Source organism: Lepidothrix coronata, unplaced genomic scaffold (genome assembly GCF_001604755.1).
Source record: "Lepidothrix coronata isolate B3197 unplaced genomic scaffold, Lepidothrix_coronata-1.0 Scaffold85, whole genome shotgun sequence".
Lineage (NCBI taxonomy): Eukaryota > Metazoa > Chordata > Aves > Passeriformes > Pipridae > Lepidothrix > Lepidothrix coronata.
Genome location: NW_016690265.1, coordinates 699,710 through 724,319, shown reverse-complemented (window position 1 = coordinate 724,319; position 24,610 = coordinate 699,710). Strand labels below are relative to the sequence as shown.

Sequence of the window (24,610 nt, the reverse complement as noted above, 5' to 3'; positions counted from 1 at the left end):
ATCAAGGTTGTTCTATAAAACTTTGTAGTACCAGCATAGGAGGAGTGTTCATTGCCCAAGGGCTGAGCAGGGTCACTGACAACTGCAGCTGCTGTACTGTCACACTCAGGTCATTGGCAGAGTCAAGGTCAGAGACACCTACAAATTGGGACACTTGGGGGAAGTTGTGAGACTTGTGGGGAACTGAATGGCTGTAATAGGAGACTCAGGTGTTTTTGAGTCTCTCTTTTCAAATGATGCATGGACCTTGCTAGAACTTTGTGTAAATCTCTAATTTCTAAAATAGGCTTTTGCTGCTTTCTGCTTTTTTTTGCAATTGTATGCAACATGCATTTTCTGCATTCTTCTCACACCACAGAACAAGAAGTTCACTCAATGTTTTGAAGTTAAGATTTTGCCTTCCCTGGAAGCAGCCATGCACATTCATAACAATTCTATATGCTCTTAACATAGAGTCGTCCTAAAGGTGGGATGATTTGTGTGCTGTATTGCTTGTGAGCTGCTGAGGTAGGTTTTGAGCTACCCCTTGTGCCCAGGAGAGTCTTCTACTTCACAACTTTTTTTTTAGAAAGGTTAGAAAGCATTATAGGTTTTGTGGTGTTTGGATTTTAGTTTAGAAAGGAATTGGCGAATTCTGTGTGTCCATCTCTGTGTGTGTGTAATGACTGAGACTAAATATGAATTGTCAGTTGCAGAAGAGTTTTATCTCATAAAATGATTGTAATAGGACAATTCTCTTTAGAAGTGCAGGCATGATTCCCAAGTGTTTCAGAAGGAAACTTCTGTGCCCATTGAAGAAGGTTTTGGTTTATTGGCCTGGTTGCAGTGAGTGGGGAGTGTGGCTTTAACTGGAGAGTCTGTTGTGAGAGATTTCACTGTCATGAATCCCCTCAGGTATTAATGTTGTAAAGAGTGTAAGAAAGAGCAGATGACAGAATGTTGCATGTGAAAATGAATGGAGCTGGAGTAACAGCTATTTGCTTTGTTAAAAAAAAAATAAAAAGTGTTTACAGTTGTGTGACTGATTCCTTAAGCTGTTAACATGCCAAAATTTGAAAATAATACAGTGTTTGTGCTGAAAATTTTCTATTTCAAATTTACAAAAACAGCTTGGAAAGCAAATAAATAACGTGCATGCAAGTACTGAAATAAAAGATTTTGAGGAGTATTTTAACTTGCTGTCCCCAAAGAAAAGCAAACAGCCCCTATCAGGTTGACATACTGTTTAATATTCCAAGCACATCTGTCACTAAGCACTGCAGAATTGCTGTGTTCAGGTTAAATGATCAACAAAAAACCATTCTTCCTATGGCTTCTTAAGTTTATTCAAAGAGAAACTGAAAAGCAGAGGGAAATCCCTTCAAGCACAACTGGGAAGAGATGGGATTTCCCTGGGTTAATTTGATGATTTTTTGAACAAACTCAGATGTTACGAAAGAAAACTTGTTGACTTTTTTTAGTTGGTTTTTTTTTTTTTTCAAATGAGACATTATTATTATGCTTTGTCAAGTGATGCTTTTGAAACATCTTTATCCAACATTTGTAATGCTCTAATGTGAGTATTTAGTGCGTAGGCTTCTAACTTGAAAAGTGCGTTAGTTCTCGCTCTTCAAAATACCTGTAACTCATCAGGTGTACTCAGTTTTTTTTCTCTGTGTTTTACTGGTAGTGTGTCAAAGGGAAATAACACAGCCTCTGATACATGTGGCATGGAGTCATGCCCATACAGCAGTTTTGGGCACAAGTCTTGAAATGTGGCAGTAAGGAAAGTGGAACAGAAAGGCAAAGGTCAATGTGAATTGCAAGTGAGGCAGCACTCTTATTAACTAGTGCCATATGATGAATGGTGTTTATTTATCATTTAGGTAGCTGAATAAAATTTATTTTAAAGCCTTCAATGACAGGATTCTTGTAGGCATTTTAATGCTGGAAGGGTATTGCTCAAAATGAGAGAAAATACTCGTTCAGAAAGGCGATTCCGTGCATTGAGAATGGTCGCGCTTCAGATTAAACAAATTATCTTTCATTGCATCCATTTTTGTGGATTAATTTTATAGCTTTTTATTAAAGCCAGCTGGTTTGACATGGGTAAGACTAAGTCCTTGGCAGGATGTGTTCACAGGCAGTGGTGTTTTGCCATAAACAGGCCCAGCAGGCAAGCCTTGTATTACACAGATTATTGCAGATTACGTGACATCTTCTGGCATTTCAGATATCTGGTTACAAAAGGTGCAGACCTCCTGCTTTGTTTCAAACAAGGCAGTGTGAAACAGTCCAGATGTATCATTTCTGATCTTAGTGATGATTTTTGAGTGGGGTGGGAGCTGCCTCTGTTTTCTGCTCTTCCACTTGCTGTACAAAGCGTTCTAGTTTGATACAAGCATTCCCATTAGGAAGGAGGAGACTACCTCACACCAGCTGCTCCACATCTGTTCTCATTGCGTGTTTGTCTTGTTCTAGGGCGTGTTGGGCAAGCAGTAGCACTACGTGCCAAAGCCTTTGGCTTCAGTGTGATTTTCTATGACCCATACCTCTCGGATGGCATGGAGCGTGCTCTGGGACTGCAGCGGGTGAGCACTTTGCAGGACCTGCTGTTCCACAGTGACTGTGTTACCCTGCACTGCAACTTGAATGAACACAATCATCATCTTATTAATGACTTCACCATAAAGCAGGTAATAATCTCTGTGGGCGCCCTCCACACTGGTGCTGGTTGCTAACTCTGTGTAGCATTTATTTATGTAAATAGGTAGATTCTCATTTGAAAGAAATTTCTTTCCCTTTTGCTGCTTTTGCAATCATACAGGTTTATAGTTGATTAGGAAATAGCTGGTGGCTTTTGTATTGTTGCCTTTACTGTCTTTTTGGCTCAGTAACATTGCATTTGTGGAAATAGTTTGCTCTTCTTAATGTCGTTCAGATTTAATAAAGTGGCCTTGATGTAAAAGTACTTTTCCTATGTCGTGGAGTAGCTACTTCCTTTACATGTGTATTTTCAGGTAGCAATTCTGCCTTTCACTCTTGTTCCTCAGTTTGAGTTCTTTCGATGCAATTTAAGGATTGTGACTAAATGGCTCCCCCCTGTGCTCAGTCCCGATGCTCGCAGAGCACTTCATGGATGGAGCTCATTTACAGCACTGTGTTATTGGGAAAAATAATGTTTCTTGGAATTAGTACTATCCCCTCCCCAAAGTTTTAGGTAATATTAAAATAATTTCAAAATCTGGGTACAGTAAGTGCTCTGTTATTGAACTAATTTGATAGTAAGTTTTTTCATTAAATGTTTGGCTTCTGACTCTGACCTCAGTGTAGGTGATAGCGAGAAATACAATGCTGAGATGTAAGAATGGAGACAGCATTCAGGGAAGAAACCCTAAGATAGAATAGTTGATTTTGCTGTTCTTCATATACAGTGTTGTATGTGTTGGTAACAATGGCAACAATGACAGTAGCACTCTTTTGAAGTAAAATCATTGCTCGTCTTCTGAGAAATAGTTTGCACCCACTATTCCTGAACTTTAGAACTGAAATACTTACTGAACATGTTCCACAGTCATGTAGGATCGTGGCAGAAAACGGACAGTATAACACACTTCTTGATTTGAGAGTTCAAGGATTTTGCAAATCCATCCCAACATAAAATCAGGATTTGGGATTTAAAACTCGAAAAAATTAAGAAGCTTAAAATGAAACCTCTAAGAGAACAGAGCTCTGTCACCCTGCTCGGAACATTTCCTTTTGTTGTGTGCCTGTGTACATGCTGTGGTTATTACATGGTTAGATGTCTTTGCAAGCAGACATCTGGACCCAAACAGAATCACGCTGAATTCAGTGGGACCACTGAGCAGTGGTCACTCATTATACAGCAGATGTGAAACTAGGGCCAGTTTATCACAGGAAGTTTTTGAGTGGAGGTGGATAAATGTGTCAAGCTTTGGAGAAGGCTTAGTGCATTATTCAGAGAAACAAACAAAGAGAAGCATGTTAAAACTGAGTAATACCATCTGAAATAAAATGCCTATAATAAAATCTGCTCTGGAAAGTGTATTGCAAACATCTATCTTGCCATTTGTTTCCTTTCATCATCAAAGCAAGGATTAAAATGTTAGAAGACAGTTTTTGCTTTGTATAAGAGTTTGGGTGAAGCAGTCTGTACAATAAAAGCAGATGTGAAAACCATAAAATTGTAACACCTCTGAATACTTAGTTTTTGTCTCCCGCTCATGATTTAGGCAGACAGAATTGGCCTAAAACTTCTAGAGAGCATTGCATGCCACTTCTGTCCCATATTGCATGTTCATGTAATAACCAATTTTTAAGCAACATACAGAGGAGTGTGGTGCATCTCATTTCATTGAAGTCTCAGCCTGAATTTTGTTTAGAATCTGAAATTACATAACCTTAAATGTGTTTGAATATTTGGTGTCAGTCTTTCAGTAGCTTTTCTCTTGAATTAGTCAGCGTTCTGCCTAGCCATCCTGCTTGTCTTTGTAGTCCCACAGTAGCTCACAGAAGTGTTTCATTGAACCTGTGATAATCAGGTGCTCTTAAGAGAAGCTGAGGTCATCTTTTAGTGTTACAGATTTGAGAAGAAGACACTGCAGTTAAAATACAATAAATTTTAGAGCAGCTGTGCAGGTTTAGTGTAGGTAAATTTAACAGCTGTCAGCAGTTCTAGCTGTGAAGCTCTTTCAAGCTTCCACCCATTGTTAAGGATCATCTCCAGCTGCATCCACCCTGGCAGTTTATCATGAGTCACTTAATTCATTCCCACTAGAATGCATTTATGCAACCATATTCTGTTGGATTTGAACTTGTCTTAGTACTAGTTGTAGAGTTTTGTAAATAGCCCTAAAATGAAAACTGGAGCAAGGCTGTTGGACAGACTGGACAGAAGATTTTATCTAGGTTCACTTCAGTGAAAATGTTCAAGTCCTTCAGAGGGCATATAAATTCAGCAAGCTGTACTTTAAACTCAAGTTACCCCTTTGCACAGAGATGGGAGGGGTATATGAGCTCCCACGAACCGATATGACACAGCAGGTGTGATTGTCTCTTTGAGCCCACCTGTGCTTGTTTTAATAATAATTCTCACATCTGATTAAAGTATTGGAGATGCAGTGGTAATTCCCATAAGGAATGTCATGATGTTTGTTAATAGACCAACTTAAGATCTTTCCCCCATTTCTTTACTGTTCTAATTCCCAAGTTAATTACATAAAACTGAGAGAAGCATTCTTTAGTTCTGCTCCTGTAAGTGGAGTTTGGTTTTGCTGTACACACCAGTGGATGGTTCTCTGCTGTCTCAGGAATCTGCAAATGGAGAGAGGCAGGGCTGCAGTAAACCTAGAGAGTTGGCCAGGAAAATATGGTGGGGTTTTTCCTTATAAAATACTGCAAGCATATGTATGTTGTACTCCCTACGATCTTGTAAAAACAAAAAAAATCCTCATAGCTGACTTTCATCCAAACCTCCGTGTTGTTCATGAATTTGGCATTTTGAATCAGTCTTTCAGCGTTAGGATCCATTTACATAAGGTTTAGTTTGATGTGTAGGTTTCAAGTTGGTGTCAAAATGTTGGGGTTTTCTTACTCCTATGGTGAGAGACGGAGTCAGTACAAAATGAGATTTTTATAATTCATCTTCACCATGGTTCCTGCTCTTCATACCCTTTACCTTCATGCACTGAAGTGTTTGAGACATCTGGTAAAAGATGAAGTATTAGGGTGGCTGGAACCAGGATGTAGTAGTTTATGTTTCTTTTCTGTACCATCTCTCTTATTTAAGCTGCCACTTTGTTTTCAAGTTGTGGATATATTGTGGTGTAAATTCTTGTAGTTCTCCCCAAGCAGTGTCATCTACAATGCTAATCTGCACAATGCACAGCACAGCTTCTCTCCTGGGCACACAGCGTTCTCAACCAAATTCATTTTCATGCCTTTTAATTGAATAATAGAAGAATTCTTTAGGCCTTTATTTGAAAAGTCTCACAGGGGAGGAGGAAGCTGAAGTAACAAAAATAAATAATACATACATCTACTGTGTTTTGGCAACTAAAGGGAAAAGTGTTTGAAAATCCAAAAGCATTGATTTCTCTGAAAAAATCATGTAGGCTTTTATTTGTGTGAAAGTTGAAAGCCACGAAGTATGAATTTGTTTAAGAATGTGCTGTAGTTTCTGTCTCGTGCAATTTCACAGTGAAAGAAAAAGGCATAAAATGATCTGTCACTTTTGTATGCACAGTTGTATCTTTTGATCATGTTACCGCACAATATCTGAAACAACGCTTCTGTTAAAAGGCACTACTTACAAGAAACAAAAGGTTATTAAGTGCTGTGAAATAGCATTTTATGTTAGAAGCATCACATTTTGTGGTACTTTCCATTGGAAAGGGAAGACAACTGTGTTGCAGTTTAAACCAGCTGAATAGCCTTTGTTGTAATGGATGCTTCTTTTGAGTAAAAAATAATGCCACAACGATTTTATTTCATTTATTTTTATTTCATCATTCTTGTTTTTAACTTTCCCTAGATGAGACAAGGGGCTTTCCTGGTCAACACAGCTCGAGGTGGGTTAGTAGACGAAAAAGCACTTGCACAGGCCCTGAAGGAAGGAAGGATACGAGGGGCAGCCTTAGATGTACATGAGTCAGAACCATTCAGGTGCTTTTCCTTTTCTTTTCTTTTTATTTCGTTCACTTCCTTATTTTTAAGTCTTAGTGCATGATACAATCAACAGCAACGAGTAAACTGAGTTTTCCGTTCATTTGGTAGCTAAAGACTCCTTAGCAAAGCAACATGACTCTGTGCAGCACTGGACTAATGCAAATGTAGATGGAGCTTGTGTATGTGGTCAGAAGTGAAAAAAACCACATCCAAGATTTAATTCCTTAAAAAAAAAACCAAAATCATTGGGTTTATTTAGTAGAAGCAGCAGAGGCTTTGGTTCAAATCCTGGGCATGGCTTTGGCCGTGGCTTTGAGGGGAGTGCACCTTTGTCATTGATGCAGCTCTGGAGACAACTAATATTGATGTCTGAACAGAGTTTTTCAAAGGCAAAGAGTTGAGATGTGGTGTGAGAAATAACTGCTTTATGACACCTTTCTGAAGGAAAAGACATATTTTTGTCCAGATTGCCTCTGCAGGAAAACCATAAATGTAATAGGTCGCAAAAAAAAAAGTTAAGGAAGGCTGTCAGAGTGCAGGTTGTGTTTTGCTTCACCCTTTATTCAGGGGAGTAGTAACTCTGCTGTCAGTAGCAGGGCTGATAGCACAAGCCTGGCTTTCTGAATGACTCAGAAGTCCAGTGTTTTAAGGCAGAAATGTACCACTCCCCTAAGTGGCACTGGCACTGGGATATCTGCACTCCTAATCAGAAATGAGCCTATTCATATGTCCTTGAGAATAGGCTGCTGTAGCTTAGTCCTTGTGTGTGACAAGCCTTTTTCAGTCTGGACAGGGAGAAATGTTAATTTTAACTGGAACAATCCACAAAAGTTTTTGAAGAGAAACAGATACAGGGCAGGTTGTAAAGACTGGAGAGAGGACAGTATCTCTCATACCAGCTTGGGGCTGGGGAATAGTAGCTTTGAAAAATTAGAAGAGTGTCCCTTTAGTCAGAATTTTTATATCTACTGAGGCACAATGCCACATCACAAATATTTAATTTTATTTATGCATACTCTGCATTCATTTACTCCTAAATGTAGTCATTACAATGCAGTAGTGCTGTGCAAAGCCAGAGTCTTAGCAGCTCAAGGGACTTCCAGCTCCATACATTCTTCCCGATTCCGCTCTCGGATCTGCACGAGCAGCCCGTTGCACCTCTAGGAAGCCCCATTTACTGCATGGAGATGCCATCTGCAGAGATTCAGTTGCAGGATTACAGCCACAATTTCCTTTGGCTTCAGTGCTGCATGTCTATCTGATCGCAGCATGCAACTCTTTATTCAAGAGTTTTGCCAGATATTTTGATGTTTATTGAACTACAGATGAAATCTATCTCTTTTTTGAATTATGACCAACTCTGAAAGCACGCTTTTGTCTTAAAGTATTTGTTCTCCCGTTGTTACAGTTGACTACAAGATTATTAAAGCTGGAAATAAATAGGAGGAGCAAGTTTCCATTATTTTCAGTTTCTTTACTCTGTATCTGTGATAACACTTTTACACAGATTCATTGCCTTCCCTGAAAATCAATCTGAAAAGTAAATTTCCTTCTTTCTGTGGCGTTTCTATAAGGGAACGAAAAAGAAAAAAATTAGGTAGAAATAATGGAAAAATAACAACTGAATTATCAAAAAAACTTGTGTGCTGATGGTCACACTTCTGATTTGGAAATAATTGTAAGAATTTTTTAATTAAATGACTGAATGTCACATTGACTGAAAGAACAGAGCTTTCTTGGCTAATGCAGTAAAAGTAAAATTGTGATGAACTGGACAAATGGAATGGCATCCTGATTTAATTTGGGTTTTGCTTTATGCATTTCTGCCCCAGAACTGGAGTGGCAGTGGCTGTAGTTACAATAAGTGCATTGGACAGAAGCTAATGTTGCTGCTATACTTAGGTTTTACCCTTTGAGTCTATAAAAGGTGATTGTTGCTTATTTATACCATGAGTAGTGTATTAAATTAACTGACAGAATTAAACCCACCGAAGAATAGAAATGCAATTCTTTTCTGTTGTAAAAATTAATCTGTGTATGTACAAATCCATCTGGATTCCCCTCCCCTTTCCTCCCCTCCCCCCCCCAATATTTTTTGTCATTTGATCTTGTTTTAAATCTTCATTTAGCTTTAGTCAGGGCCCCTTGAAGGATGCACCAAACCTGATCTGTACCCCACATGCAGCCTGGTATAGCGAACAAGCCTCAATTGAGATGCGGGAGGAAGCAGCACGAGAGATCCGAAGGGCGATCACAGGTACTGACTCACCTTCTTGGCTCCTTCCCTGCCTCGTTCTTCTTAACAAACCTTTTTTTCTTCAGTCTTGGAAGATGCTGAGAAGAACCAGCCTTAGGTTTTGTTTGCCGTTTCTAGTATTTGGAACATAGAAATGAGCAAATGCCCACTAAGTCTGTTCTCAGAACTGGAACAGGTTGTTTTGGAGGTTCTTTGCAATTACAAAGGAAGGCAGGCACTTCAAAATAAGTGCTTTTTTCGTATAAGAGAAATGTATTTAAATGTGAAAAATCTGCTGCCTTTCTTCTTTGTTGCATGTAAGTATTGGCTGCAAGGCATCCTGGTATTGCTGGTGTCTTTATTAGCTTTTCCTGTGTTCCCCCTTATACTTGGCAGGAACAGTTCTGATTCTCTACGTCAAAGTATTTTGTTGGGAGGTTATTCTATTTTAGATGTTCCTCTCTTTAAAGCATTGCTAAAGAAGCCTGGCATTTTAAAGGGCAAAGTGTCTTTGTTATATAACTACCATGTAATTGTAAACTGCTCACATAAGAGAAAACAGTTATGTCTCTAACATGCACTGCTAATAAATAAAATGAGAAGACTGAGCCATTTGGCATTGGTTTGAATCCCTTGTAGCCTAAAATAAAAGGAAGGATTTTCATACTGGAAAATGATTCATTAAGCACTAATGTTTTCTCTTTAGTTGGACTTTGCTGTTTCCCCCTTGGCGATACAGTCTGAATGCTCTGCAGACATGCAGGGCCATCTGTGTCACCTTGAGAGTAGCTCAGTGCCAACACACTGCTCTGCTATACAAAAAGCACTGGCAGTAGCCTTCCCTCTGGCCTGTGCCTAGAGAGGCCGGGCAATTTAGTTTCATTTATAGCTTGTGCAGAAAGAAGATTCTCCTGGATGCTAATTAAAGGCCCCTCCTAAACTCCTGATCTGAATTGTCCTTTACCGGACTATTTTGCTCTGTTTTAGAGGTGACCTAAAGAGCCTGACCATCCCTTTGCTGGAACTGATCCTTGTGCCAGTACTCCAGAAGAACTCCAGCAGTACATTTGTTTGTCAGGGTGTTGTATAACTGTTCCCTGCTCCCAGATAACTCCAGGAGAGGTTGCACGAACCATCATCCGATACCTGCTTGAGGGAGGATTGATGTGCAAATAAGCATTAATAGGCTACGGTCTGAAAACTAAATAAGAGCTATCCAGAGCTAGTTTTATGTTAAATTTGTGCAGTAGCCCAAACATAGGTGCCTAGGAGGGCAGACCCAGGATTCCTTCAAGTGTGTGATTGTGCTCTTAGCAATCTGTATCACTGATTTGTGTCGGGGGCTGTCAGCACTTCAGTGTTTGCATATGGTTTGTAGTAAGATCAAACAGGGACCAGCGTTAGGGAGGTGAGAACGACACTGAATTGCTGTGAAACATGTAGGAAAGATACAGGATATGTGAAATAAAGATGGATATGTGAAAGCCATAGGGGAACACAGCAGAGAGAGAGTGTAGAGAGGGAAAATAATTGGAAAAAGGTGTGCAGTAGGAATGTAGACTGTGGCTACCATCTGACAATAAAGACATTAAGTGGTTGTGCTGTTGCCAAAAGGTCAATGGTGTTGTGATGTATAAAATAAAAATAATAAGGAGAGATTAAATATCTTTAAATATCTTTTTAAACTTGAAAGCATTCCAAGTATGAAATAAAGAGGACCACTGAAAACAGTAGTGGAAGCAAGGGGAAGGAAGGTGAGCATGGCAAGTGAAATTTTAAAATAAACAGATACTGCTTTTAAGGGGAGAACTAGTAGAACATGCTTACAGAAGTTAGCAAAATGAAGAATGAGAGGGGCAAAGAGGAAGACATGATTAAGAAGGATAAACATCAGAAGGAGAAAGATACTGTTTAAATTTGTGGACAGTTTTGGCAGAAGTTGAGATGGATGTGTATTTCGGCTACATTTAGAATATGATTTCTAATCAGGAGAATGATAGGAATCTACCCATAATGGGGCATGTACCTCATCTTGTCTGATACTGAGGAAAACAGAACCTTTTCAGCTTGTGCACAGGAGATGTGACAAGTTTTGTGATGTCAGTGCAAGTCATGGAGTAACAAGTATTTGATGGTATCCACTACACGAAAGGCAATTTTGTGACAGGCTTTTTTACTACCTCTTTGTGGCCAGGCTGATGGATAGAAAGAGCAGACAAAGAGTAGTGAAGTCCTTAATCAAATTTCCAATAGGAAGCTGAAGACAAAAGCCTGAATTCTTTAATGATGGAGCATGGTCATTTTTTGGAAGTGTTTCTGGAGTACCATTGCCAGCAGTAGCAGGGGTGGACCCAAACTTACCTCTTTCTACCCCTGTTTGTGCAAATGCACAGTAAGATTGAACTTTAGAAAAGATGCATTAAAACAGATGTCAGAAAAAACACTGGCTCCGATTGATCTTCCTCCCATTGAAATAGGTGGAAACATTCATATTGCCATGAACAAAATGTGTTATATCTGTTCATGTAATTTGTTGCAGGGGTGGATATAGTTCTGCAGAAGACAGACAGAGAGGGTTGTCCAGTTATGTGCTGAATCAGGTTGACAGTCTTAAAACTTCAGCTATACTTCAAAGGTTAAGCAAAGGTTTTGAAGACATGAAGAAGGGAAATTCTCATGTATTTTCATTTTTTGTAGGAATTAAAGGGATGGCTGAGGGTTAATACATGATAGTAAATAAATTTGAAGAGCAGTTGAGATAAATAAAGGGAAGATCAGGAGGACAGGGTGTTGGTCATATCCAGGTTTATGGCAGAATTCTATTCAGAATCCTACATTCTTCACTAAGTGTTTTTACTGCTGTTACAAATGGAGTGAAAAGGAGGAAACTGATGTTAAAGACTCGGAGCAGGAGGCTGCATTATTGAATTTGAGTGGTAGTCGCGCTCTATATTCAAGTTACAGCTTCATGGAAAACTTGAATCTTGTGGATTTGGGTTTTATTGAGACCTTGTTTGCAAGACACAAAGAGAGACAGAGAAATCAATATTATGCAGAGTATTTTGGCCATTATTAAGTCCCAGGCAAAGGAGAAACAATGAGGATCAAAACCAAGCTCTCAGTGTAATTTTACGTATTTATTTAAACCTGCAAATATTTTTGACTATTTTTAGCATAAACACATTAAGAGCATAAGGCCTACAATTTTTGTGTATATTTACTTCCTCTCCCTCACTTCATCCTAGGTCGTATTCCAGACAGTCTGAAAAACTGTGTTAACAAAGATCATTTGACTGCAGCTACGCATTGGGCCAGCATGGATCCTGGAGTGGTTCATCCAGAGCTTAATGGTGCTGCATACAGGTAAGAGTGCTGAAGATGCAGGAGAAATACCTCCTTAATTCAGATGGAGGTATTTGAGAATAGATAGAAGATCTTCCTATTAATAAATGAAGTGGGTTTGGATTAGACACCAGCTGTATTGTTTTCATAATTGTTGCATTCAGGGGAATAATCTTGTTTTGCTGGTTGAAGTCAGTCATGCTGTGTAAATATGATTCCTCTTATAATCTCTTTTGTTTGGTTAGTATATATGAACTACACACATTTGTTTGTATATTCAAGTAAAACAATTCTGGTCATCTCTGGTGAGCGCAGTGGAAATTTATGTTTCTTTTTGCTGAAGGTAATGATGCAGCAGTAGCTTGCAGATAGACTTTCAGTAATAAACTATTCTTATGTTGGTTTGTGGCCTCCAGACACAAGAGTAACTCAGTATTGAAAATAGTGAAACAGCCTGTGGTGATTATGAAAATATGTTTAAAATAGCATTTTCTAAATTGTATGTTTAATTTTTAAGCAGAAGCATTTGAGGGACTTGATCTGTCTATTCTCAATCAACTGTGAAAGCAGGTCTTAATAATTAATAGAAAGGGGCAATTTTTTACATTGAACATGCACATTCCTTAGTTACTTTGTTTGCTTGAGTCTCTCTCTGTCCTTTATCCCTGGCAGCTGTTCTAGCAACAGATTTTTCCTAGTAGCCAGCTTCAGACAGTTTTTATTTATGAAAAACATCTGCAGTTTTTTAATCTTCCAGTATGGTATTTACACATAAGTAGGATGAAAGTGGCTGAGAAAGCTACAAACAGATGCTTCCCTTGATGCTTTGAGGGAAGGGACAGTGCAGTCCTTTTGTTATTTTGTCATACCTCTTTATCCTAATTTTTCCCCTGTCCTTATTCATTCAGCCACCTTATCTTTGCCCTTCTTTAGGAGCACTACCCCATGCTTTTAATAGGGAAGGGATCCCTGGTTTTGTGTTACTTACTCCATATGGGAACCCAGCTGTGCACAGCTGAGAAATGAAGCAAAGCTCTTCTGTCCCAGTGACTTGGAACAGTCTCATCAGAAAAGGATGGAGAGGTGGTGGGGGAGTGTCACCACCCTCTGCCATAATCCCTTTGTCAGTAGCCATAAGTGCACTGAAGGAAAAGAATAACTTGGATTTGGTCAACACGTGTTTATCTCATGTAACATGAAGATTTTTTTATTTTTGGAAAAAGTACTCATAGCCCCAAATATCTGAAGAAGTGTGGTTTTATTTGCTTAAATGAGGTCAGGCACTTGTGTTCTCCTCCACACAGCCTGTGGTTTCACTGACTTCAGTTTGGAGGAGTGAGGGTATGGCTGAGTGTAATTGGGGCTTAAAGGCAGGTGTTGCTAGACTGGGGGTAATAACTCCAACTCTGTCATGGCATTTAAGAACAGGGTTCCATGCCCAAATAAAATGAAGGGTTTTGTTCTCATTTTGGGGGTCACAAGTCCAGCAGAAGCAGGCTTCACAGCCAGAAATTAATTTTAACTTAGGAATGTTTTGGGAGTTAATGATTTACAAGGTAAAGACCATATGTGTTCAATTTAAGCAGGATAAACGCAGGACTGAATGACTTTTTAAGACATTGTTTCAGTCAGTTTTTTCAATAAAGAAAATTCATTGTAAAATTCTGACTTAACAAGTACTTTCAAACACAAAATAAAACTTATTGGGGGAATTTTGAGGCAGACATTAACAGTTATAAAATAAATAATAAAAGCTTCTTTTTGCAGAGGTGATAGAATAGTGTTTGAATGTGGGTGAAGGCAGTTACGTGCAGTACAAAATATGCAACACTTGAAGCTCAGTTTTATGAAGAAATTGGTTTCAATAGCAGTGTTTGCTGATGCTTAATTCCTACCTGGATTAAGTACAGTGTTTGAATTGATTGTTTAAACCAAATTTTTCCATCTTTTCTTTGCAGTCCAAGATTATGTTCAGCTAAGTGAGTTCTGGAGTCTTTCACAAGGCAGTATGAAGTTTCAGATGTGCTAATAACTGTATTGTAGTCATGTAATTGCATTAGAAGATAAGACCTGGGATAATAATTTATATGTTAAAAAATGCAAATAGCTCTTTCGGTGAACTAAAACTAACGAGGCTGTTTTATTCTGGTTATATCATTTACTTGTATTTTGATGTAGGACAGAACTCTCAAATTATCAGATATTATCCCCAAGCCAAGAGCATTGAGCATTCGTCAGCTGAATATAATCTAGATCTGAATATCCCCGTATTCTGTGGGAAACAAAACCATTTACTGTGTGAAATGCAAGCTGCCTTATCAGCACAAAAGGTCATGCAAACAGGACCTATCCCATGAGTAAAGATTCACAATATTCCTGAGAAGGAATTACTTGTAGTGGTCTTGGTAAAGCAGCATAATATACCCGGGTCTTGTGTTATTACTGTGTGTTTGTTACCAAGCTGCCTGTTAAATAACCCCCTGCCATTTCCTGTGTCACAGAGCGGGCAGGTCATGAGCAAAGTGAAATTTAACAGCCAGTAAACAGTGATTGTACCGTTTATAGGCATGGTGACATATCTTCCTGCCTTCCAACAGGTAGGAGATGAGAAGGCTGAGTGAGGGTCTCAGCAGCCTGGTCTAGAGGAAGGTGTCCCTGCCCATGGCAGTGGGTTGGAATTGGATGATCTTTAAGGTCCCTTCCAACCAAAACCATTCTATGAATAGTATCTATGAATACTGAAGAGGTACTCTGATGAGAAGAGCTGGATTTTGGTAATTCAGAAGTTATTTCATGTTGAGGGACTTGGCTGGTGATTTTGAGACTCTGTAATGCATGATAACAGCATGCACTTAAAGTTTTAACCTCTTCTGGGACAGACTCAGTTTCTCAAACAGAGCTTCACATAGTTCAAGGTGCTTCTGCACTTTAAAAAATACAGTGGATTAACATAGAAATTAAAGTTACCTTTCACTGTAATTAAGAATTACAATGTATCTTTCTTCCTAAATTAAGACTATGTGGGGGAAGGGGAAGGAACACTCTGAAGTAACAGAGGAGGTGTAATTGATCTCTTGCTTCTGCTTTTACAAAAATTTAATTCAGTGAACATTTTACCTGGAAAATGTCTTCTTGCTGCCAGAGGAGGAAGATAGGGAGAACTTCATGAAGTGCTGGAGGGAGTATATTTTCTGGTTAAGAATAGAGAAGCATTAAATAGCAACAAAAGGAAAGGTTATATAGAATAGAAATGCTCTTGGGTAGAGGCTGTTGAGTTTTTGCCTTCTTTTCAGAGGTAGGATTTGAACAACACTGATGATTAAATTGAAAAGAGACAAAAATTACAAAAAGAGAATGACAAGGTAGAGCTAGGAGTTGTCAAGTAAAATACAGTTTCTGTAGAGCAATATGTTTTCTGTATTTTGGCTGCTGCCACAAACAATTGTAGGGCCTCTTGGCGTTACTGAAAATCTGGAGGAAACCTGTACCTGAGGAGAGGTGCTGGCAGGTGGAGTCCTGGCTATCATAACTTGGTATCCAAGGGGAAATTTCATATACAGACTGTGTAGTTTGAACTGCTTAATGTGCTCATGAGGTAACTGCTAATGCTCCTGATTCAGCACTGTCCATTTTCACGAGAGGAGGCTCTGGGTTTTCTTCCTGAGGAAAATGCAATTGCAGAATTTGTACTCTCCTTGATTGCCCCCAGCTCCAGTGTGTTGAAGCTCAGGGAATATGTTGTTAGAAAGTAGAGATTACGTTGGGAACAGCTGCTGTGTAGGACTTCTAAATGGAAGTTTATGTCATGTTGTGTTTTGCAAAGCACCTAGAGTAACAGATAAGCTGTTTCAAAATTAAATTAGAGCAAGTAAAACAATACCCTGTCTGACAGTTTTCATAGGAATTGAAGCAAATTTGATTAATAAGATTCAAATGGAGTTACTGAAACAAGCAACTAATTCCATTAGCAACTGCAAATTAAATCTAAGGAACCTCTCTGGAGAAGGAATTAGCATAGGAAGCCCTGTAAATACGTGTACAACTGGGAACAAAGTTATCTGGCCTACAGGTGGTGTGATCTGTCACATCCTGGTTATCCATCCCAGATTGTAGTCAGCCTTTTGTAAAGAAACTTTCCCAGGATGACCAGAGCAGTGTGTGGTGTCCTCGTTGTCCCTGTGCCATGTTGGATAGCCATGCTGAGCCTCTGGCACAGTGTTTGCAAAAAGCACTTCCCATGATGGTTTCTGTGGTGGAATCAAAAAGAACAAGTAAATGTGCTTGCATCCAGCTTTTTTCCTCCTCTGAGTTTTGTGTAAGTTCTGCACTAATTTTCTGTCAGTTTGAGGGGAATTTAGGATGAGCAGCACAAACATCTATTGCCTTAGAAAAGATGCTGCGGAAATGGGGCAAAATTCAGCATTAAACTCTTTATCAGGTGAAAATCAACAGCAGAATAACATGATACTTGAAAAAACTTGACAAGCCTATGAGTGCTTTTTCTCCCATGCAGCCCTGAGTAAAATACTTGTGTAGCAAAAGGTGCTGTGAGTGGTAGGTTTGTGTGCTTGGACTTTCAAATGGATAATGCTCCCTTTAGGATGCTGGGGTGAGCAGAATAATCATCAGGAGAGAAGAAGGGATGGATGTGCAGCTTTGTGATGAGGAAGGGAGGCAAAAGGTCAATGTCCAGCGTGACATAACTTGCAAATAGGTATTGAGGTATTTGACTAAAAAGAAAACATTTGCAAGACTTTTTTTAGCCTGATGATGTCAGATCCATCATAAAATCAAGCTGAATAATTTTTTTTTTGTTGAATTCATAAAATATTTAGGTCTCGGTGTTTTTCCAGATAGAGTAAGGAATCTTTAAAACCATCCACAGTTTTTGTGTTTGCATCTCTCTTTCTTGCAGTGTGCCTAAAGCACCTGTCCTGTGTATAACTAGGACTGGTTCTCTTTCAAACAAGTGCAGTGGCAAGTTTTATACTGAAGAAGTTACTCAGATTCAATAGGCATCTGAATATCATCTGAGGATTGTGGGAGTATAATTGCTTTTTTTGGGGAGCTATCACAAAATTAGGACTGCAAGAGTAGTATAAAGAAATACTTTTTCAAACCACAACAATGAAAATGTAAACCTTCTACATGAGAATGAAAGAGAAAAAAACAACCCTGAAGGTCAACTTGAAGAAAAGTCATAGAGAACAGATATTGCAGAGACCAGCCAGAATTAATTCTGGTTGAGGTTATGCTTTGAGAGGAGCAATACTTCCAGATTTCTTGCTTTGCTGTGCTGTCACTCACGCTGTTAAATCTGAAGAAACAATCTAGCAAACCTTTATTTCTCATTTGGGTAAATTACAGCATCTCCTGCTTTGTTTATCAGCATCTGCATATGGCATCTCATCTGGAGCTTAACTCCCTGTCCTTGTAGCTGCTCTGAAAACAAAAGAAGCGTCTCTGTAGCTCTGGGAGGAGACAGAGTGGGCTTTCTGGTGGGTCACCTCATGGTTTTAATGTGTGCTTCTGTTTTCTCCTCCCAGCAGGTATCCCCCGGGCGTTGTAAGCGTGGCTTCCACTGGCATACCTGCAGCAGTAGAAGGAATAGTCCCCAACCCCATGTCTTTATCACACGGCCTCCCTGCTGTAGCCCACCCGCCCCACGCTCCTTCCCCCGGCCAAACTGTCAAACCAGAAGCCGATAGAGACCACCCAAGCGACCAATTGTAGCCTACGAGAACAGCATTCCCAGCATCGGAGAGCTCAACTTCAGCGTGTGGAAAAACAAAACAACAAGACAAAACCCGGGATTTTGATTAAAGGCAAAACCATGAACTTACAGGAGGAGACGATTATTGTTTTAGAAACTGGTCCAATATACAGTATACAAGGAAAAGGTGGGAGACAAAAAAAGAAGATTTGGAAACATTTTTTTCCTCCGTATAAATTGTAGTTTGTCCCTGTCCAGTGGACTGATTCACTGTTTCTGTGTCCTATGGGTTCTTTGTTAAGCAAGAGAAGTTAGTAGTTAATTATATCATGAATGTACTTGTCTGTGTACAGTTTTTAGAACATTGAAAAGGGTTTGTTTGCTTAGCTGTCAACAAGGAAAAACATAAGGGAGGCATTCAACAAACCAGTTTTGAGATTAAAAATCCTTTCTTTTATATTTTAAGACATGCCCAAAAATGAGGCAGTTGGCAAACTTCTCAGGACAATGAATTTTTCCCATTTTTCTTTCTACGCCACACAGTGCATTGTTTTTTCTACCTGCTTGTCTTATTTTTTAGAATAATTTAGTAAACAAAAGAAAAAACAGTTTCTCCTAATTTTGGCATGAATTCCCTTATTTCAAAATGAAGACAACCTTGCAAAGAGATTTTGAGGAAAAAAAAAAAGGTTTTGTATAAACGAGCGTTGTGCTTTTTGTCACCAGTTAAAGTATATATTATTGGTGGTATCTGGAAAAGGCACTAGACTACTGAAAAGTAGCAGCATTTCATTGCCTACATTGATTCCTTCCTGGTAATGTGGTAGGCTAGCAATATTTTTGGTTAAAATCATGTTTGTGACTGTAACCATTTGTATGAATTATTTTGAAGAAATAAAAATCCCAGACAACTATCATATGTGTAAAAATTTTTATTTCTAGTAACTGTTTATTCAACTTTTATTAGGTTTCTTAGCTGTAATTTTTAAACAGATGCTGTCAAGTATTTCATTTCTAGCTTTACTTTGCTCTCTGTTGTTTGTAATACTGTCTTGGAAGCTTGAAAAATAAAAAAAAAAAGAATTCTTTCCATACCATTTTTCCCTTTACATTTCGTAAATGTTGATCTTTTTTCCTGTGTTTCTAATGGAGTTTGAAATTAAGATGGATTTTGATTTGTACACCGGCATCATCAGCTACAATATGGTAACAGCATTTATGCCACCACTGTGGGCAGAGCAGAGGAGGTACAACAGCAACACAACAACAATAATAATAATAATAATAATAAATGTCTTTTGCCGAAGTCCAACATGAGAAGTGTCCATTGTTTTATTTGCTTTTGTGATGATGGAAGTGTGCAGCAGGATGTAATTGTATTTGCTATATTGCAGGAGTTTGTTTCCCTGAGAAGTGTGTTCAAGGCAGGTTGGATTTCAGCTGGATGTTATTTTGACCTTTCCTGTGCTCCTGGATAAGATGTCCTTCATCCCTGCACAGTTTAAAAAAGCAAGACAGAACAGTTTAGCTGCTGCAGGAAGGAAATCCATGGTGGGCAAAAGTGAACATGGACATGAACCTCCTTGGTGGTGTCTTGTCTGTTTGTTCACTATAAATCTGAACTAATAACAGTGCCCATAAGGTTGGTGAGCTGGTTTTATGGGTTCTGTGAAAAGCTCCTCTCCCCCATTCCTGCAAGTCTACCGAGCAGCTTCCACCTCTCTTAGGGAACTGGTAGGAGGCTGTGAATCAAGAAAGACTAAAATTTGAGGGTCTGTACCCAAGGAGCACTATAGGAAGTGAAATTTTGTCTCTGTGGAAGAGTGGCAGGTTTTTGCCTTGAACATTAGAGCTAAAAATGTCATCCACTGCAGCTTACTTGACGGTAAAGCCATTTCTGTTCCCTCCATGAAACAGAAAACAACCCTAGTGCTGCAAGCTTTTCCAGCAAAGACACTTCTGAGAGCTTTGTTGCAAAAAACCAAATGTAGTCCCCTGCTGTTGAAGTGGGATTTCATATTTCAATGGCAATTCATATTTTAGGGTTAGCTTTGTCAGGCTGAAGTTGCTTTTTTAACATATGTAAAACAAACCTTTAACATCTGGCTGCAGAGAATCGCTGGCAGTCACATTTGCAAGCAAATCTCCCAAGGAAAACCAAGAGGGTTTTTTTCCCTTGGATCAGTTTGGACATGGCTTGTGTAAGTCAGCTTCGTTTCTAGTGGATCGATACACTGATGAACTGGAAATGAAAGCACTGGTATTTATTGTGCCATTTATTTGAGCCATTGGCACAAGCATTTTCAGTATTTGATCTCAAAATCCTGTGCTTACAGGTCTGACAGGGCATTGCCACTGCAGTGGTAATGTGTTTAATATTTTTATGCTGCTGTTTGAGACATATCTGTTGGTCTGACTGATGGAGAGTAATCCAATTTCCTGCTTCAGAAAGGAAAGCCATCTAGGCAATGACAAAACTGATAGGTACTGACTTTTGGGTTATGGTCTGAAAAGCTAAATTAAAAAAAAAAGGAATCTAATAAAAAACCCCAAACTTGGAGTAAATGACTAATTGAAAAAGCATCCCACAATAAACAAAGGCCGCTATGCTGGAGTAACCTTCTGTCTTTTATGACTGCTTTTGCTGGGTAGTGGAAATGCGATTAGATTTCCTCTGTCTGGTAAAGGATGTTCTAAATAAAGTTTAGACAGAAGGTGCAGTTAGTGGGAAAACACAAAAGTGGTGAAGGCGATGGCAGCAGAGGCCACGGATGATGTGAGGCGGTGCTGGAAGGTGAAAGAGGAGGTTAATCGAAGTGCCTGCCCTGAACACGATTTTCTTTTGGTGGTGTTATTTGAATTAGGAGTCTTGGCCAAGGAGGAGGCCAAGTGTGCCAAAACTGCTGCTGGCTGAAAGGCTGTGGGATGGCAGGAGGCTCTGGAGCCTACACAAGATGGTATCGAAGAGTGGGCAGAAAGATGCCAGTTGGGCAAATGCAAAGTCAAGTAGTTGCAAGTCAAAGAAAAACTTGTCAGAAAAAGGATCCATGAGTGTTTTTCCGTGGTAGAACTAATGGGTTGCTGCTGTGGGAGGAAGCAGCGTGGTGGCAGATGTGTCTGGCATGGTCTCTGGTAGGTCTGAGAATGAATTAGAGATGCTGCATGGGAGCTGGGGCATTTGCTGTGTAATTTTGGTCAGGCATCTTCAAGAGGTTGAGCTCGAGCTGAAGTCACAGCAGAGATGGGCTCTCAAAATGACCAGTGGTGTGAGAGGAAATCAGAGTTAATTGGCTTTTCCAGCTTGAAGTGAAGGCAGAGCTGGGGAAATAACTGTAAATAGCAAATGCTGTGGAGGAAGGAGAAAAGTTTAAAGAAATCTTGTATATGAACAGACAGGCTTAAATAGGATGAGGAAGAGATCTCTGTCAACAGGGAGTCCTGGGACAGGTTTGCAGTTGGGAGTTACTGGGACTTGGTCCTGAAGTCCCTGCAGCTTGGGTTGGGGTCTTGGTTTTGTGTTTGGGTCTTTTTTTTTTTACTATAACTTTGTTTTTACAATCCAAACTGTGAGAACAGTGTTTAAAGGTCATACAAGATTGCTACCAAACCAGCAACTAGAGGCTTTTTCCACTCAGGATAAAACACTTCAGCTTCCTTTTTAACAGGCCTCCAGGCTTTTTCCTTTAATAGGGATTTTTTTTTTTTTTTTTTTTTGAGACAAGGTCTTATTTTCTTGTCCAATTTGCACCTCAAATGATTAAGGCTGGCTGTCCAAATGACCATGACTGCTGCAGTCTGGCTGTTCCCAGCTTGCTCCGTGCCTCAGACCAAAGGGTTTTCTCCTTTAATTTTAGTGAATGCTGCAGTAGTGCCTGTGGTTCTGCTTGAAGGAGAAGGCAGCACTGCCAGTACTTCCTTTATTCAGTTCACTCCAACCTTTCTACCTTTTTTAAACTGGAAAAGGAAAAAAAGGAGGAGGGGAGGGAAATGTCATTGGTTTTAAGGGCAGAAAGAAATATTAGATCATTTTGTCTGACCACTTAGTAAAGCTGTTAAATGTGATGTGTCTTCATTAAACTTGATACCGTGTTTTGACTAGAGTAAATCTTTCAGAAAGATTTCTAGTATTTATATCAAAATGTCAAGTGATGGGGATTTTTGCTATTTCCTTTAATAGTTTGTTTAAATGGGGAATATCAGTCACTGTAATTTTTAAACGGCTTTATTTAATTTGGCTTTCCCTGCCTCCAAATTCCAGCTATTGTTTCTTGTTGAACATGAGGTCATGTAGGCTGACTTGAATTTAGTGAGCATGTCACATTTTAGCCAATTTGCCTTTGTACTGAGGTCAGTGACACATCTTCCAGGAAGACTGAACTGTGTTATTCATCTGTTTTCTTTTCCAGTTTCTTTCATTGCACTGTACATCCTTTCCTTTGTGGCTCTTTACTTTTGCCCTTTGGAATTACATAGTCCAGTATGATTATCTTCTGCAGAAGAAATTACAGGATTTCTGATCTCAGGCTTTCAGCTGTTGTCTTCTGAGTAGATGCCCAGTGCAGTGGTCCTGCTCTCAGTCTGAGTGCTCCCTTTCATCCCACCCCCTGCATCCTTTGTGCCTCTGCCTCTTGCAGGATGGACCCTGTCTGGGTCTCATACCTCATATCAGTCTCTTCGACCCTCAGTGTCTGCCTCCTCTCTTTCTTCCTTGTTTCTTTCTAGCATTCGGGAGACCTCGAATGTTACCTCTAGAATTTTCTTTTTTAGGAGAAAAGTCCTTTGGTCAGTTCTACTTTCCATCTGTGAGTTTCAGCTCAACACAGAGCAGCTGTTCAGCTTTTCAGCTCTCCTTGGCTGACCTCCTTGCACACTACCTTGCTAAACCATGTCCTGGATTCGATTTTTTTAATATCCAGTTTGGGGCTTGGGATCACCCAGTTGGTGTTTTTTTTTTTTAATGTAGTTCCTCATCTGGAGTTTTCTTGCTACGTTTTCTGTACTACAGAAACAATTAAGGCTCTTCAAATCTGGTCTCAGCACTTTTCTTTGCCTTTACATTTCTGCTCAGAACCATAAAGGAGCATTTTCTTGAAGGAGCACTGTTTGTTTGGGGGGGGGGTTGTGGCAACGTCAAGGCTGCCATAAACAGACAAAAGTATGTCCTTGGGATGATTAGAGGCATTTGGGACATGCCCAGGGTGATGTGGGTCATTCTCTGACCGTGCCAATCCCTTGAAGATATTAGTTGCTTGCACAGTGTTTATCTGCATATCTATCCCCCTTCTTTCATGTGCTGCCTAAAAAGCATAAGCAGTTGCTTGTTGGAAGCGTTAATGATCGACTCAAGAAATGAAGTAAGGAAGTTTAAAGAACCCCCAAATTAAATACTTGAATATGTTTTGAGTTGGAAAGATTTAAAGTAATAAAAAGGAGCAAGGTTATAGCTTGAATTGCCACAAGAACCCTTTGTTACATGTCAAGTTTGATGTATTAGAAGCAGACAATTATGTGTCACTGTGACAGTGCTATTTATTTGTCTGTGCTGTGAAAGCAGAGTCCTTGTAGAGTTTGGGAACAGCTTATGGGGCTGGCTTCTTAGATAAACCCTAAGAGTTAGGGCAGCAAATCAACATCTAAAAATAAATCTGAGGAGGTGACATCTCAGACATGTGTTTCCAAACCCCTCCAGCCATTTTCAAAGTGTCCCACCCGATGCAATGGATTGAATTCTCAAGCCAGTTGCCTCCAACACAGCTGTTGGCTCCACAGTGTATCCCCCTCCCTGGAAACTCAGCGAGCAGCAGAGCTTGGCCCTCAGCACACCTAAAAGCACCAGAGTAAATCCCTTTTAAGTCTCCCTTGCTGTTCAGTAGGATTTCTGTTAAGCCCTCAAGTAAAGTTAAGTCTGTGCTGTATTTTACTGTTCTTAAACCACAACAGAAAGAAAATCTGCTGTTGGTATTTTCCAGTAACACATTTGCTGTTATCAGCACCCGTAGTTTCCGCGTTGAAAATGGAATCAGGGGGATTTCCAGCTTCTTTTTGATACGAGTTTTTGGTCATTTTGCTGTTTGCTTGCTCATGTTTTTTCAAGGCCCAGTGTATGTGAAATGTTATCATATGATGAATTTATGGTGATAGATTTTTGTCTCTTAAGTTGCAGCCCTTTGTAATTAACTCCAAGGCCATCACGTTCCATTCCAGGGCATGAAGTGGGGTGCCTGTGCTTTGAAATGGGTGGCTGAAACAAGGTTTTCAAGAATTCATACTCTGAATAGCTGTAGTTTTAATTTTCTTTTTTTCTTTTTCTCCTGCAGACCAGCTGTTTTAAGGTCAGGATACAGCCCTCATATTGCAAGAAGCACAGGTAAGAGGTGCAAAACCTCTACTGTGGCTCAAAGCTCATTTTATTGGTTTTCAACCTCTGTAAATTCAAAGGATAAAGGCATGGTTTATATCGTGTAACTAGTAGCTTATTAAATATTTTCCTGTTTTACAGGAAAATAAAAGTCTTAAGTCTGTTGAAAGAGCAATTTTAAACTGTGACCCCTTGGACTGTGGCACACATCTCACTTGGAGCAAAATGTGTCGTTCCAGTGAATGTCTTTTCCAGCAACACTGGGTCTGGGACTGAACCTCACCATTTGGAGAAC

The 24,610-nt window shown here is 39.5% G+C and overlaps 1 protein-coding gene across 9 annotated transcripts in view; it reads left to right on the top strand.

The window, feature by feature from the left end:
* CTBP1 (C-terminal binding protein 1) overlaps positions 1 to 19,051 on the top strand; it is a 182,626-nt gene extending 163,575 nt beyond the window's left edge. For 8 of the 9 annotated variants that reach the window (XM_017820692.1, XM_017820699.1, XM_017820693.1 and 5 more), the window contains 5 exons: positions 2,461 to 2,675; positions 6,533 to 6,663; positions 8,796 to 8,923; positions 12,148 to 12,265; positions 17,791 to 19,049. In XM_017820692.1, coding sequence (XP_017676181.1) covers positions 2,461 to 2,675; positions 6,533 to 6,663; positions 8,796 to 8,923; positions 12,148 to 12,265; positions 17,791 to 17,977 — 779 coding nt within the window. In that variant the 3' untranslated portion in view covers positions 17,978 to 19,049. Of the gene's footprint in view, positions 1 to 2,460; positions 2,676 to 6,532; positions 6,664 to 8,795; positions 8,924 to 12,147; positions 12,266 to 17,790 lie in introns of all 9 variants that reach the window. The other variant, XM_017820694.1, reaches the window with a different exon arrangement.
* The last annotated feature ends 5,559 nt before the right edge of the window (positions 19,052 to 24,610 follow it).